The sequence below is a fragment of the Lissotriton helveticus genome, chromosome 9 (assembly GCF_964261635.1).
Source record: "Lissotriton helveticus chromosome 9, aLisHel1.1, whole genome shotgun sequence".
Classification (NCBI taxonomy): domain Eukaryota; kingdom Metazoa; phylum Chordata; class Amphibia; order Caudata; family Salamandridae; genus Lissotriton; species Lissotriton helveticus.
Window position 1 is genome coordinate 225,690,992 of NC_136070.1, and position 17,275 is coordinate 225,708,266.

General features: G+C 44.4%; 1 protein-coding gene across 4 annotated transcripts in view; it reads left to right on the plus strand.

Moving 5' to 3' along the window:
* SEC23A (SEC23 homolog A, COPII component) overlaps positions 1-17,275 on the plus strand; it is an 891,592-nt gene that overhangs the window by 588,274 nt on the left and 286,043 nt on the right. For all 4 annotated transcript variants that reach the window (XM_078659766.1, XM_078659768.1, XM_078659769.1 and 1 more), the window contains one exon: positions 1,878-1,955. In XM_078659766.1, coding sequence (XP_078515892.1) covers positions 1,878-1,955 — 78 coding nt within the window. The remainder of the gene's footprint in view (positions 1-1,877; positions 1,956-17,275) is intronic.

Below are 17,275 nucleotides of genomic sequence, written 5' to 3' on the forward strand. Positions count from 1 at the left end.
GGACTGCAACTTTGAGCAGCACGCACACCCTCACAAGACATTACTGCCTGGAGACCGCGGCACAAGAAGACACGGCTGTAGGCCAGGCAGTCCTGAGGAACCTCTTCCATTGAGTGGTGAACTTTCCTTTCTTCCCTCCTTCCTTTCTTTGTTATTATTAGCACATTTTGCTATGTGTTTTTAATGTTATTGCACTGTTGATTAATGTTTTGCTTGATGTGAGAAAAAAAAGGGAAAATAGAAAATGGTGAAAAGAGAGGAAGAGATTACAATGAGGGACCAAAATGTGCTTCAGACTGCTAGCTGCTCTGATACAAGCTATGGGAATTTGTGAAAGTTCCAATACTGGAGTAAGAAAACAAGTTACTTACCTGTAACTTTGGTTCTCCAGTATTGGTAACTTTCATAGATTCCGATGCGCTCGCCCTCCTCCCCTGGGAAAGCTCAGCCCTCAGCAGGTTTTGTTATACTGTTACACAATGGCAACGAAAATCTGAGGCTCTGAGGTTCTCTCAGAAGGGTTCTATGGGGTGAGGCTAATCTGATTAGCTGTTGCTTTACTTTGGTCTCTTTTGCGAAAAGAGGTGAATATGATACAAAAGGGAATGAGGCCTAGGCCCTCTTCTTTCTCTTTTGTACCTACTGCTATGTTATTTTGTTTCTGAGACTCCCATTCCGATGACAGGGAATGATACAAGCTATGGGAATCTATGAAAGTTCCCAATATTGAAGAACCAAAGTTACAGGTAAGTAACTTGTTTTCTTATTAGCCAGCACTTGGTGAGCAATGTCCCAACCTAAACACTGAAAATGTCAAATACTTTTTTGTTCCAAAACATGCAAGGGTATTAATCTATAATCCTTTTTTTATTTTTTTTAATGTCTGGTAGTGAAATTTAAAGTTGTCCTTGCACATAATTTTTACACAAAAATTTACCAACACGTTTCTCAACGCTAAACATGCAGTCCTCATTTCTTCAGGGCATCATTTGTCTGATTTTGTTTACATCATCAATCATACACTACATAATATGTCCCCACGTGATTCGAGTATTTTCATTAGCAAGTGTTTTTTTATAGGATCAGAGCGAACGTGGGTCTTTGGTAAGGCGATCTCCAAATGTAACTCATTTTGTCTGGGTAAGATATCTCAGGATTGAATCTTGCGATGGTTCTATTGCTCACTCAGTGACAGACATTTCTCAGGTATGAGAACACCTTTAACAAACATGTGGAATGTAAAGCCACCTGTCTGTCTGTCAGAGCTTATTTTCTTTTGTTTGTGCATTTTGCAAATGGTTAAAGTTATCGTCTTCAGACCTGCCTGCCTTTTTCTTGTGAGTTGTAGGTGTTACTTGAGTGTTTTGAATGCCTCGTTAATACCAAAGGTTGAGGCTTCGTACACTCACTTTTGTGTATGGCAAATAAAGAGGCATCAGACTTCGGATACTGGAGGAAGCTGTAAATGTTTAATTAGAATTAAGCTATCTGTTCGAGGAGCCTCCAGCTCTTAGTATTCGGATCAGTCATCCTCTTCCTCCCTTCTTTGTGTTAGCCATGCTGTAATTTCCTCTCCTAGTGCCCTAGACTCACTTCTACATAGCAGCATACTTCAGTTCTTCCCTTTCACTGGTCAGATTTATTTGCATCTGTTCTTGATTGTATTGAGTGAGTGTTGCCAAGTGATACCAAAGGGTCTGATATGCAGGTTAGAGTCCACAAATCCACATGTAATGACCCACATCAAATGATAAACAATCGATTGCTAAATATAGGCACAGAAGAATTAGCATTATTAGGCTACATTGGTCTTTAGCTGTAATGTGAGGTTTTTACAGAACCAGAATGATTAATCATACTTGTGTTTCTTTCTGCAGTGTCAGAAGTTTGGTGAATACCACAAAGATGACCCAAGTTCATTCAGATTTTCTGAGACCTTCTCCCTGTATCCTCAAGTAAGTTTGTTAGAAATGTTAATTTGTTAAATCTGTTGCATATGAGTATGCTCTTTTTTGTTTTTGAGAAATCTTTGTCGCCCCAAGTTTGATAGAGAAATGTTTTTTGTTATTCATGGGGCTGTTTATTCCCTGAGTAACTGTGTTCATATGTTTGATTGGGGTAACAATATCATCACAAGCATTGGGTCATTTATGGATTGACATGCTTGAATTATTCCATCTGAAGCTGTGAATCTTCTGTAGTCGGTGTTTAAATGGCATTGATAGTGGAAACTCCATGATTTGTGCTTCTGTCTGGAGAGAAATACCGACTGTTATTTACTTTTACCATATGTTGTGAGAAAGGTAAACTCCTTATCCGTAAGGATAAGTCAATGCCTGCTAGTGAAGAAGCCATAAATAGCAGTGGTCATTTCAGAGACAAATATTATGCTGGCTTGGAATCCCGATTCAGAAAAGGGGGTGGTGATGAACAGAGTGCCTGAATTAAGCAGACCACTCTTACCCAGTCCAAAGATCAGGGCTTGATCCATCACCGTTTTTTAGCTCACTGCACCATCCCAGCTCAGAACTTGGCTATATGCAAATTAGTATGTTCCTGTCCCAGTGCATGATGGGAACAGGGCAAACCAAACTACCAAGCCAATTCCTATACTGGGAAGGAAACAAGCTTCCGGGGACCGATTTCTGCCATTTCAGGCGTCGTTGGCCCGGCTTGCTTGAATCCTGATGGTGCAATGAGCAAGGGACTCACATCTGAGTATACCCTTCCACGCTTATGGTGGACAAAATGATTCAGAAAAGGGGGTGGTGATGAACAGAGTGCCTGAATTAAGCAGACCACTCTTACCCAGTCCAAAGATCAGGGCTTGATCCATCACCGTTTTTTAGCTCACTGCACCATCCCAGCTCAGAACTTGGCTATATGCAAATTAGTCTGTTCCTGTCCCAGTGCATGATGGGAACAGGGCAAACCAAACTAACAAGCCAATTCTTATACTGGGAAGGAAACAAGCTTCCGGGGACCGGTTTCTGCCATTTCAGGCGTCGTCGGCCCGGCTTGCTTGAATCCTGATGGTGCAATGAGCAAGGGACTCACATCTGAGTATACCCTTCCACGCTTATGGTGGACAAAATGATTCAGAAAAGGGGGTGGTGATGAACAGAGTGCCTGAATTAAGCAGACCACTCTTACCCAGTCCAAAGATCAGGGCTTGATCCATCACCGTTTTTTAGCTCACTGCACCATCCAGGTTCTGAGCTGGGATGGGGCAGTGAGCTAAATAACGGTGATGGATCAAGCCCTGATCTTTGGACTGGGTAAGAGTGGTCTGCTTAATTCAGACACTCTGTTCATCACCACCCCCTTTTCTGAATCATTTTGTCCACCATAAGCGTGGAAGGGTATACTCAGACATGAGTCCCTTGCTCACTGCTCCATCAGGATTCAAGCAAGCCGGGCCGACGACGCCTGAAATGGCAGACACCGGTCCCCGGAAGCTTGTCTCCTTTCTGGTGAAGAATTGGCTTGGTAGTTTGGTCTGCCCTGTTCCCATGATGCACTGGGCCAGGGACAGACTAATTTGCATATAGCCAGGTTCTGAGCTGGGATGGGGCAGTGAGCTAAATAACGGTAATGGATCAAGCCCTGATCTTTGGACTGGGTAAAAGTGGTCTGCTTAATTCAGACACTCTGTTCATCACCACCCCCTTTTCTGAATCATTTTGTCCACCATAAGTGTGGAAGGGTATACTCAGACATGAGACCCTTGCTCACTGCTCCATCAGGATTCAAGCAAGCCGGGCCGACGACGCCTGAAATGGCAGAAACCGGTTCCCGGAAGCTTGTCTCCTTTCTGGTGAAGAATTGGCTTGGTAGTTTGGTCTGCCCTGTTCCCATGATGCACTGGGCCAGGGACAGACTAATTTGCATATAGCCAGGTTCTGAGCTGGGATGGGGCAGTGAGCTAAATAACGGTGATGGATCAAGCCCTGATCTTTGGACTGGGTAAGAGTGGTCTGCTTAATTCAGACACTCTGTTCATCACCACCCCCTTTTCTGAATCATCGGCTTGGAATCCCAGCGCCTATTGTACAGAGGTGTTGAGACTGGCAGCTATGACAATTGGTACTTCTCCAAGTTTTTTCCATAACACAGTTTCCCCGGAAGAGATTGTGAAAGAACCTGCCTCCAGTCATGAGGTAGAATTAATGAATAGGGAAGTAGATTAAAAGCGGTATGGGGACCCAGAACAGATTCAGACTTTCTTCAGTGAAAAGAGTTGGGGGGGCGATGGGACAGTAGGACCCCCTAGTCTTCATTAACAGGATATCCATTTCCCCCAGGATGAAGATGCAGATGAAGAACATGATTGATATTGAAGATGGCGTTATCAGCCTTATAACGACAGGCCCTTTTAAATACTTACAGCTGTGCAAGTGCCAGCTGGATTTTTTTAAATGCTCTGAAGTATATCATGCAGAGGGTATGTACCTGTATGCCCTGTTTAGCTTCACTGCAGCCACCTCTACTTTAGCATGTTCTTGCTTTGGTGCAATCAGCGTCACCACCACCACCTCCTGCAAAAAATCAGTTCGCTCTCATGGCCACAGATGTAGAATGAGGAGCTGAACGAGATGGATGGCAAAAGTGATGGTAAAGTGGAAGGTACTCTACTGCAAGAAAACCATCCAGATCAGGGGCCCAGGACGCATATGTGACCCATGCTAATAATCAGACTCACCATCCACCGAGAGACTACCTGCCAGATGACATTGCAAGTTTCCATACGATAAGAGAAAGGGTATCAAAATCTAACGCTGTAAAATCATGCTTCTTTAATTTCAAGGATAAATCTAAAACGTCAACCAGATACATTGCCTTATAGGGCCATCTATGTGAAGAGTTGTATAACAACACAGGGTCTGGCTCTAATCAGCAAGGCTGAGCCTTCAATCAACAAACAACAACGGGAGAGCCAATGCTGATACTTATTTTAGTACCTCACAAGGACAAGGCGCCATAAAAATCAAATAATGACTACCTTTCGAATTCAATTCCAAAACATGTGTTTGAATTTATTTCAAAAAATTATTTTATTTTTGTGAATTCTCATATATTTAAACCTATTCATACATTCTACCAAAAAACCAACACCAACAGTTTGACTTGAAGAGCCATGAATGACTAAAAAAGAACGCACAAATGCTGGACAACATTCAAGACACATCACTCACTTACATAGACGACATAAAACATAGAACATATACAACATTATGGTCTTGTTACTTTTTTTAAAAACCACCAGAGGCAATGATTGATCAATCAAAGAGCAACCAACGGTAACAGTGTTAAATTGGAAATCTGCGTTAATTCACTTGTTACACAGCCAAAATAAACAAGACCTCAACAACATGTATATTGGTCAACATGTATACTGGTCGACTCGTTTTGAACCCCGTAGATTGCAAGGTGGGGTTCTCTTCAGGACCAATCACTAATTTGATGAAATCGGCCGATTTCGCCACGTGACTCAATACTTAAATCAAAAGGTTTTTGGTAAGTGGGAGACCTCAAACCGAGGTTTGATGATTTTGCTGGGGGTCGCGTAACTAGTCATCAGGACTAGTGAATCAGACTGTGTCTAGGCCTCTCATTAACCAGATTAATTCCTACTATGCAGTGCGGCAGATACGAGATCCTTATCTCCCCGAGCGTGACAACTTCTCAGGCATTCTGATTCACTAGTCCTGATGATCTCATAACCGTTGTTGGGGATCAAAACGTCCGCGAAAAACCACATATTAACTCTAACCGTTATTTATGATTTATACGGCGTACAAAATGTTCTTTCTATTGTGACTATTGTTATTTCTTATCTAACTAAAAAGTCACTTTTAAGTTACATGCCTGAGGTAAGTAAATCTGTTAATTTCCGGCAACCCCGTCACTTCCTGCTCACTTTATGTCAATGTATTGTTTCCATGTTTTATTTTGTTTGTTAAATTATAATACCGTCCATTTGGATAGTAATAGACCCAATCCTGATTGAAGTTTTGTGTCTATGATTAGGTATCTCTCTTGAAAGGTACCACTGTCTCTAATAACCTACTACTACCCTTTGTCCCTTCTGAATATAAGGGTTCTCTTGTTCTGTGATTATATACTTGAGCGCAAATGGTGGCAATTGCATAGGAGAAGAGCTCCAGCGCCATCTGACTCCACCCTCACTCCCACCCTCCCACTTACTCTCCAGCAGTCAAACAAGACCCAGTGGCCTTTGGGCATTTGGGGGTGCCACCCGGCCACCATTGACGGAGGACAGTCCCCCTCAGGAGAGCTAATTGTGGAAGAAGTGGAGCCGCCTCTGGGAGAAAAAACAAGATGGTGGATACTGTGCTTAGCCAGCGGTGATTTGTCCGGCACAGGAGCAGAGCGGCATGGTGAGGGACTGACTTGGATTGCCCTCAGTGGGAAGAGTGCCGAGCTGAGACAGCATGCCCACCGACGCAGATGCTGCAGCGAGGAGCATAGTGCTGTGGTGGGTTGGGCAGGTTCCTCTGATGTGGTTGTGTAGGCACCAGGTTGCCCAGTTGCTGCATCCCAGGAACATAGATTGGTGGCTCAGAATGGCCTGGGACACCGGTTGGGGCCTGGTGAGTGAGTAATGCCCACCCACGATCCTCCTTGGCCCACTAGACGCATCTGAAAGGTCCTGAGGCAGTCTGCTGCTGGAGCTGGGGGAGCGCTTGGGGTGAGTAGCCCTTGAAGACGGACCCCCTTCTCCCATGAGAGGGAGGACAGGGAGACACGAGGAGATGGAGCGGGATAGGGACTTGGAGCCTGGAAGGTGTGGGGTGCACATGCCATAGCCGTCTGGCCGCAGCATGTCATGGCGAAGGAGAGCAGGCTAGGGGGCGCGTCCAAGTGGTTCAGGGTGGAATGGAGGCACAGAGTCCCTGGCCGGCATCCGGGGCACAATCCAGGGTGATTGAGGGCGAGGTATCGAACTTCCGGGACAGGGACCATATCCTGCAAGTGGCACAAACCCAAGGGTCCAGACTGCTGGAGGGAGGGAGAGTGAATATACACACTGGCTAAACCACAGCAGTACAGAAACAACAAAATCCTTCCTCTGAGCCAAAAAGCAGCTGCGGCACCTGAATATTCAGTACGCACTCTTGTTCCTGGGAAAGCTCAGGATTGTTCACGATGGCGGCTTGGGCTGGAAGCTTGTTGATACCCAATGCCAGGCAATGATTTTGGGGTTTCACGTGTTAAATGTTTACAGTGATGGGGTGACAGACACCTCAGTAGTCGGGAAAGCAGGCCGTTTTAAGCCTGTAACACAAGAGTGTAGTGAGGGGGCAGTTCTTAGGGAAGTTTTTTTTTGGGGGGGGAAGCAGCACAACTTCAACCATGATAGCCACCACGTCGTTGGAGGCAAAAGAGAACGGCACTTCCTGAGTACTGGATATGAAAGATCACCTGAAAAACAGACTTGGAGGGGTCCTCCCTCTGAAAATATTGCTGTGGACTGTTAATGGCCTGGAGAGAAATCTGAAAAGGTAAATAGTGACTACATATATGGAAGGCATGACCCTGCTGTGATTCTGTTGCAGGAAATGCATTTAGTGGCAAATAACTGTGGATTCCTCAACATGGGACATTACCTGCTCCTGGCCCATGCAGGCTTCTCCAGGGATCAGGGGTCTGGGTGTCCTGGTGTGGAAAACGTTACCTCTGCAGGTTACCAGCTCCTGGGTGGACCGCCCCCACCCCCCACTCCCCAAGGCTGCTATGCGTCGGTAAATGGCAGTTGTAATGGCATAGGATTGGCGGTGGCCTCCTGGTTCTCCCTCCCCCCACCACTGGGGGACTGCAGGGAAAGAGGCTGGTGAAGTTCAGCAAATGAATAACAAATGCACCAGAGGACATGTTGATGGCAAGAGGGAGCCTTAACTTGACTCGAAGGTAAGACATGGACCGGCTGACTAGATCCAGGATCCCCCAAAGTGTAGATAAACATTAGGGAGACTTCTTGGATGCAACCAGGATGGTCGATCTGTGGAGGGCCCATAATCCCCAGAGGAGACATTACTCTTCTGCATCGAACTCCTTGTGGTCGATAGCCATGTTGGACTGTCTGCTGGTATTGCACCACCTAGTGGGAGCCTTTGGGAACACGGAATACTGTTGAGGGGATGCCCCACTTGCAACAACACCCTGGACGGGACTGCCCAAACCTGAGAGGGGGTGGAGACTGGACTTCTGGGAATTGACAGATAAGACTACTTAGGGTTTGATAACGCAAGTCACGGAAAACTCTGTTGAGGAGAACATAGGGACGATGAGCTCCAGCACAATAGTCTGGGAGGCATACAAGATGGTATTGAAGGGGGACCGAATAGCCCACTTCACAGGAGAAAACCAGGAAAGTGAGAATGCATGGAGGGAAAAGTAGGATAAGCTAGTACGAAGCGAGAATGAAAAGTGAAAAGGTATCTCACAATACGATGGAATGGGCGCTGGGGCTAAAGGCATTGAGAGAGTTGTACAGGAGTCTAGTGAGACAGGAGGCAAGACAACTCTTTAGAAACAAGCAGGGATGCTGATACGAATTGGGAAACATGGCTGGTAAGCTGATGGCCTGGCTGGCCAGAAGGGAGCAGGGCCGTAGATGCATACACAGGGTGCCCACCCCCAGGGGAGCTGTGGGGCGCAGATCCTCTGGGTGAAATTGCACGAGCCTTTGCCTACTATCTGAGCAGGATGTACAGCTCGAAACAGGGAGACAGCTCAACTGATGTGGCAAATTTTGTTGGGGACCTCCCTGTCCTGCCATTGGGGGAGAAGGTGAGCATGGCCTTAGAGGTAGAGATGACTGAGGAAGAAATCTCTGTGGCCGTAGCTCATCTTAAGTGCTGGAAGGCCCAGAAAGCATGAAAGCAATGCTTGGGGAAGCGTTGAGGGAAGGGATCCTGCTCATGGATCACAGGCAGGCCTACATGGTCCTCATTCACAAGGAGGGGAAGCTGATGGAAGAGTTTTGCCTCTTATAGGCCGATCTCCCTACAAAATATAGAAACCAAAATCTTGGCAAAGGTTCTGCCTACCAGACATATGAAGGTGATAGCGACTATATTGCTCCTGATCAATCAAGCTTTCTGCCTTATTAAGCAACCAGACACAATGTACGACACCTGTTCAGTTGCCTGCCCCGAAGAGACTGTATTGGTGAACCAGTAATACTGTTATCACTAGATGCTGAAAAGGCATTTGACTCTGTGGCCTGGCCATACTTGATGGCAGTTCTGTGAAAAATGGGCTTCGGACCGGTGTTTCTGAAATGGGTAGGCCTGTTATATTGAGAGCCTTTACCTCGGGTCCGCATGAATGGGGCATGATTGATGGAATTTAGGCTTGGTAGGAGCACCAGAAAGGAGTGCCCACTATCACTGCTACTGTTCACAATTGATTGAGCCCCTGACTCCCTGGATCCAAGGAGATTCACTGCTCAGGGGCTTAAAATGGGACCCAGACTGGGAAGACATGATGTTGCTCTCTGTGGGTGGTATTCGAGTGTATTGGGCCGAACCTAAGGGTTCGATTTCCCCCTATTCTATACATCCTCGAGGTGTCTGGTTCATATGCCAAAATCCGAATCAATTGGAACAAATCCATTGCTTGCCCCCTGACAGAGTGGACTCCGCCTGACGTGGTTCAGGTACCTGGTCATCTATGTTACTGTGAAGCCTGAAACTTTATTCCGGGATTATCTGAAGCACATCCTGAATGAGTATAAAGGTGTGGTATCCCACTGGAGAAAACGCCTAATTTCTGAACCGGGTTGTGTGGCCCTTTATAAAATGATCTATCTCCCGAAGTTTCTGTATATACTACAGAACTCCCCATTTAGAGTACCGGGCAAGTTTTTCAGGGATGTAGAAGCAGTGACCAGATGGCTGATAGGGGACAGACATCCGCTGTGGATTGGCTCTCCGCATTGATGCGGAAGCCAGTGGACGAAGGGGGGGCCCTCCTGGGCGACCCATCTGCAGGTAAATAAAGGCATTTATGACACAGCAGGAACAACCAACATCCGCAGACCGGAGGGCAAAGGACCTGAAGAGTTACCCCCTTTGGCTGTATGGGGTGGACAAGGGGAATATTCTGCAAAGCCCTACTACACAGGCGGTTATCATATGGCATAAAGCGACGAGCACTGAGGTGGAAGGTTCGAGTGACACTGGAGACCCCACTCTGGGAATCATCTTTGCTAGCATGCCTGAAGTGTGTGAAGGTTTGTACATGTGGACAAGATAACATACAAAAAGCAATAATCATACACCTGATAAGTAGTATGTCTTTTGTCCAGCCGGACAAGAACATTTATTTTAAATGTTCTGGTTGATAAAGTGAATTATAAGAACCAAAAAAGATAACAAGTGGGCACAGCCGTGACCCACAACAATCAAGACAAAACAACAAAGAAATGGCCAAAAGGGCAAAGCGAAAATCTGTCTGTATACTTGTGGTCAGTGCTACAGACTCAATCTCTTAAACATAACCATACCATTGCATCAAATAATATAGCATTATCATATTGCATATGGGGTTTTTTAGTCGACGACGTTTCGATGCCCTTTTACATTTGTGACATCATCATCAGGACAAGAATTATCAACATTATTGTTTTGTACAACAGTTATTAACACAATGCCTATTATCGCATTACTTTACATGAAGGAAATGGGAGGCAAGGGGGAAAGAAAAACAGGAAATATATATCAGTTTAGGCATGTTGGAGACAGTTTTTTAAAAAAAACGAGTGACTTGAGAATTGCGGCGAGTGAAGAGGTGAAGATTGTGACCTAGGAGGTGTTCAGGCATGCGTGTGGTTGGACGGAGCGGGTAATCGTCGAGTGAAGGGGATAGTGATATGAACACGAGTTCAAGGTCTCTATTGAGATCAATGGGATGTGAGGTAGAAATAATTTAATCAATCACTGCTGCACATTCTCTACTAGATACCAAGTCACAGTAAGTCCCTCATCGGTTTCCACGGACCATGTGGCTTGAAAAGCCTGTTCCTCTGGCTGACCGGAAGATCGATCCCATCGGACTGCCGTATTCGCCATAGCGCTCCGGCCATCACAAGTAAGTGACTCTCGCCCTTTGGTAATTAAGCAAGGAGCAATCTGATACACTGCAACGCGTGTATCTAACTCTCCTACCCCGCTCCGTTTGTTTAGATTGAGCCATCACGCTCCTTTCCTGGCAAATCCATACAAACCTGATGGAAGCCCTGGACTTGATGTGAAAGGTAAATATGTCCTACCCCTTCACTCCGGCACTCCGCCTAAGACAGACGACCGGAATCACTAACCCCACGCCTTTTTTTCCTCAGAAAGCACATCTATCAGCGTTTACTCATCAGTATTCCTAAACCTACGAGGAAACCAACATGTAGGTTACTCGGTTCTTTCTCCTGCCACCGCCCGCGATTATTGTCACATCCAGAGACCTAGTCACATTATTTCTTCACGTCATTCACGACCCAGCCATGCAATTGCCTTAGACTTATTTCCATTCGATCACCAGAATGACCGCTTAGCCAGAAAGCCAATATTGATTAAATTATTTCTACCTCACATCCCATTGATCTCAATAGAGACCTTGAACTCGTGTTCATATCACTATCCCCTTCACTCGCCGATTACCCGCTCCGTCCAACCACACGCATGCCTGAACACCTCCTAGGTCACAATCTTCACCTCTTCACTCGCCGCAATTCTGAAGTCACTCGTTTTTTTTTAAAAACTGTCTCCAACATGCCTAAACTGATATATATTTCCTGTTTTTCCTTCACCCTTGCCTCCCATTTCCTTCATGTAAAGTAATGCGATAATAGGCATTGTGTTAATAACTGTTGTACAAAACAATAATGTTGATAATTCTTGTCCTGATGATGATGTCACAAATGTAAAAGGGCATCGAAACGTCGTCGACTAAAAAAACCCCATATGTAATATGATAATGCTATATTATTTGATGCAATGGTATGGTTATGTTTAAGAGATTGAGTCTGTAGCACTGACCACAAGTATACCGACAGATTTTCGCTTTGCCCTTTTGGCCATTTCTTTGTTGTTTTGTCTTGATTGTTGTGGGTCACGGCTGTGCCCACTTGTTATCTTTTTTGGTTCTTATAATTCACTTTATCAACCAGAACATTTAAAATACATTTTCTTGTCCGGCTGGACAAAAGACATACTACTTATCAGGTGTATGATTATTGATTTTTGTATGTTATCTTGTCCACATGTAGGGACCACTGTTTTTTGTAAATTGATACTGCCCAAAGTCCCTATGGCATACCTTTCGGGTTCCCTTGTCTTTGTGAAAACACAATGAAGTGTGTGAAGGGACACAGGAAGTGGGACTTGCTGGGAATTTCAAAAGTGAATGACGTCTGGAAGAAGGGGAATATGATACTGTTCCCCAAACTCCAGGCACTATTTGAACTGTCGGGTGGGACAATATCTCCAATATCAACAGGTAAAGCACATCCTGCAGGGATATGGCGACCTCCTCCGGGATGTTGAGAAAGAAACCGCCCTAGAGTGTAGAGTACTGGGGGTCCCCCACACAAATAGGCAGTTTCACAAATATATTCCTCTCTGCTTACGCACAGTTTGGCTTCCGTAGACGCCCTATGAAAATTGGGGAGGATGTGAGAATGCCCGAAGCTGTGCGGTTATTGGGAGAAGGTGAGGGGCAGGATCTCCTCGGTTCTGGATTGCTCCCTACTCCTCACTCCACTATTCATGGTTTGGGGGAGCAGAGGTTTGATAGATACAACCTTCTGTTTTGTAACGTAGCGTTAATGGTGGCCAGGAGGTATATAGTCAGGTACTGGGGAGGGACAACAATTCCCACAGTGGCTGGCTGTTGCATAAGGGCAGAGGAGATGGTTTACCGGGCTAGAGGCCCATGGACAGGGACTGAAGACAACTCGGACTGAAAGGAGGTGTAAGGGGGACCAGGCGGGCAGCAAATGTGCAACAGTAACAGATGTGGGGCCCCAGACAGGTGGTGGTAAGATTTGGCCAGCACTTGGTGTAGAACTTTGAAGCAAGGCGATGGTGCCTGCAGGGTAGTGGGCTCCGCTGGACAGTGAAAGGGTTAAAGTGCTGTACAATCTCACCCACTTCCCCACCCAGTATGTAGAGGGGGCGAGATGAGGGCATGGTTCAAAGGTGTAATTGTATTGTATTGTATTGTATTTGCATTTATATAGCGTTTACTACCCCAGACGAGGCGTTGAAGCGCTTTTTCGGCGAGTAACACACTACTCCAGAACCAATAAAGAATTAGTAGTGAATTAGTAAAGTGAAATTTGAAAGTAATTTGAGTGGTGGGTTTATTAGTGAGTTATTTGGATTGAGAAGGATAGTGCAGGGAAAGAAAAGGGTTTGCATTTATATAATGCTTGCTACCCCTGATGGGGTGTTGAAGTGCTTTTTCGGTGAGTGGCACGCTACTCCAGAACCAATTAAGGATTAGTGGTGAATTAGTAAAGTGAAATATGAAAGTCATTTGAGTGGTGGACAAGTTAATCTGTTTTTTAAATTGAAGAGGATAGTGGAGGGATAGAAGAGGGATGGATTTAGATGTTTTATTATTTGTGTGTGTTTGTTTTGGACGTCTAGCAGTAAGAGGAGGCTTGGTGTGAGTAAAAGGGATGTGGAGGGGGAAGCGTCAGAGGGAAGGGTTTAGAAAAGCTTGTTTTTGGGGATCAGAAGAGTAAAAGGGGTATGAGATGAAGCAATGAGGGGTAGAGAAGGGAAGAGTCTAGAAAGGGTTATTTGGGGCATCATAGTAGTAGTATGGGGTTTGGGATGCATGAGAGAGTGGAGGTAGAGGATATATTGAGAGCGGTATAGTGTGAGAAATAGTGTTATGTATTGGATATGATGAATTGAATTAATAAATATATAGAACCATAAGTACATGGAAGTTATATAGACGCATAAAGGAAGGTAGTATATGTAGATTAAAGATGCATTAAATAAACTCCTGCTTTCAAGCGTTATTGTACTTTAAATTAATTGTATTTATTTTGATATATATATATATATATTTGTAATTCAATGGTGAAGCAATTGTAGATAAATAGATATGATAAAAGAATTACTTAGTCATGCAGTCACATATAAATGTTAAAAACATAGACTAATGTAATTTGTACATTCGGTAAGCAGAACTAATGCATATCTATATATTTTTTTTATTTAAAAAAAAATGTATTAACTGTGCAAAAAAACAAAAAACAGTGGTGTACATCACAGTCATACAGTTAAAAACTTACAATTGTACCGTGGGAACTTCAAAGCCGAAGAAAGGAGGTTACATACATATAGTATTACTCAGTGCAGTTCATCATCATATATTCAACATTGCGAGTGATCTAGATATTTTTTAAAGCATAACTATTCAACATGTTTATTCAGAGCAATACACATATAAAGGTGCATATCTATAGTATGAAAAATTGCTTATATACAGAGAGATATACTGTATATTTCTGTTTGCGTATGGTGGTTATGTGGGTAAGAGCCAATTCTTGAGTAGTTTTCTGAAGACAAATTGGTTATCCGTGGATCTTATGTTGGGGTATAAAGAGTTCCATAGCTTGGCTGCTTGAACAGAGAAGGATGTGCCACCCATGTATTTTTCTTGTATCTTGGGATTTTGAGGCAAGGTGTCACTCTAGAGCGCAGGTTCCTTTGTTGAATGTGTTTGGTGATTTTATTCCTGATGAAGAGCCGTGCCGTTCCATGTGGATGATACAAAGCAACTTGACTGTGGATCTTCTAGCAACCGGTAACCAATGCAGGGCTTTTAAGGCAGGGGAGATGTGGTCTTGCGGTTTTATATACGAGTAGTCTGGAAGCCAAGTTCTGAATCCGCTGTAGTCTTTTCATGGTTGTTAAAGGTGATCCGTGGTAGAGGTTATTGGCCTAATCGAGTTTGGAAGAACAAGGGAGATGGCAGCTTGGACCTTGTGTGAAAATCCCAAATGGGAGAAGATTCATCGCAGAGTTTTTATAGTAACAAAGCTTGATATTGCTAGTTTGTACACTTGGGCATTCATTGATAGCTATGTGTCCATGGTCATTCCGAGGTTTTGTACATCCTTCTATACTTTACGCGGTGTTCCCATATCATCAGGCCACGCGGCGAGCGGGCCATAACGTTTCCAGTCGCCACACGTGAGTATTTCTGTTTTGCAAGCATCAAATTTGAGATGGCTCCACATCATCCATTGATCCACGGCTCTGAGACAACTGAAAATCGGCGCGTTTCCAATGTCTTAGGGGCATTTCAGTTGAAGGAGTATTTGTGTGTTATGTGCATAGTTAAAGCACGTGAGGTGTTTTTGTGAAGTACGGTTTGGATGAGAAAGGTGGGGTATGGATGACATTAGTTATGTCGCGAAGTTAGGATGCGATCCAGTTTAGAGCAATCCCCTCTATGCCGGCTTCGTAGAGTCTTTGTATCAGGGTGTCATGGCCAACTGTGTCTAAGGCAACCGAGAAGTCGAAGAGAAGTAGTACGGCAACCCCGTTCTGGTCAGCTGTGTTCTTCAGGTCATTCCAGATGGCAAGGAGGGCAGAATCTGTGCCTCTTCCTGGACCGAATCCTGTTTGGAAGTCTGAAAGTATGGCATTATCTTCATTGAATTGTGACATCTGGGCGAATGCTGCTCTTTCTATCAGTTTGCCCAGGAAAGGTCCATTTTTAATCAGTCTGTAGTGGTCACGGTTCAGCGAGTCCTGGTTTGTTTGCTTCAGTAATGGGCGTATGTATGACTTTTTGAGTTCTTCTGGAAATATTCCGGTGGTTAAGGAGTTGTTGAGGATTCTTCTTACTGGAGTGGCAGCAGAGGTTGTTAGAAGAATTGTCTTGAAGGTTTGCAGTGGACATGGGCCAGAAGGGCTGCTGGCAGGCCTGCTTGCGTTGATCAGGTCCATAAATTAATTGTGTGAAATATTTAGGAAGGAACAGAGAGGCTGGGTTAGAGTATTCTTTGGTTGTTGTTCTGTAAAAGGGTCAGTGTTGGTGCTTTGTCTTTTTTTTAAGTATGAGTCCAATGTGTCTGCTTTGGCCATGTAATGATTTGCCAGTTTGTCTGTGAAATCTAGAGTAACGGGATGAGCTCCTTCTAGGCAATTTGGTTTACAAAATTCATTGAGCGTTTTATAGAATACTTTTTTGCACATTTAGCATTTTGAATTCCGTCTGAATAGTATATTTTCTTTGCTTTTTTGATAGCTGATTTGTATAATCTGTTAATTTTCTCTAGGCAAAGTTTGTCTTGACCGACTTTTGTTTTAAGTCAGGCACGTTGCAGCTTTCTAATTTGTTGTTTTATTTCCTTTATCTCTGTATATCTCGACAGTGAGTGTTTTCCTTTGTTCTGTTGTGTGGTTTTTAGTGGCATCAGGATATCAAAACCTTCCCGTGTCTACTCATATAGTTTTCGAACTTAATTTATTGTTTCTAGATCTGTACTGGATGTTAGTTGTATTTCTAAGTGTTCCAATTTGAGTTTGTTCCACAGTTGATAGGTGGATGCACGTAAGGTGCTTTTAGGTGCGTCGCTTAGTGTTGTTTTATTTTTGGAAAGCAAGCAAATGGTGGTCTGACCATGTGACTGGTGTTATTGTTTGAAAGGTAACTAGTTCTGTATTAGTAAAAATAACAACTTGGATGTGTCCAGCGATGTGTGTGGGGAATCTGATACAAGTTCAGTGCGTCTAGGCGTGTGATGATTGTTTTCAGGTGTGGCATATTGGGTTTGTCAAACCAAATGTTGAGGTCACCCTGAACGCATAGGTTGGAGTGTAGTGTTATCAGATTTGAAACCATGTCTAGAAGTGTGTCTGGGAATGTTGCATTGCTAGGTGGAGGTCTGTAAAGGAGCAGGAAGTTGAAGGAGGAAGATGGTGTAGGATTGCATTTGGTGAGAAGGGCCTCACAATCTTTTATGGAGACATCGTCAAATTTTTTGCCTGTAGGATTTTGAGTGATCGTATGATAGCCTAGAGAAACTGCTTCATGAATGACTGGAGCCATATCATCTCCAAACCATGATTCAATTATGAACACTATGGGGGTCATTATGATGGCGGATTTTCCGCATACTCCGGGCCGGCGGAAGCCACCGCCGGCCCGGAGTATGCGGGAAATCCGCCGAGGAGGCCTGCAAGACCCACCGCCAAATCAGGATGGCTGGTGGGTCTCACAA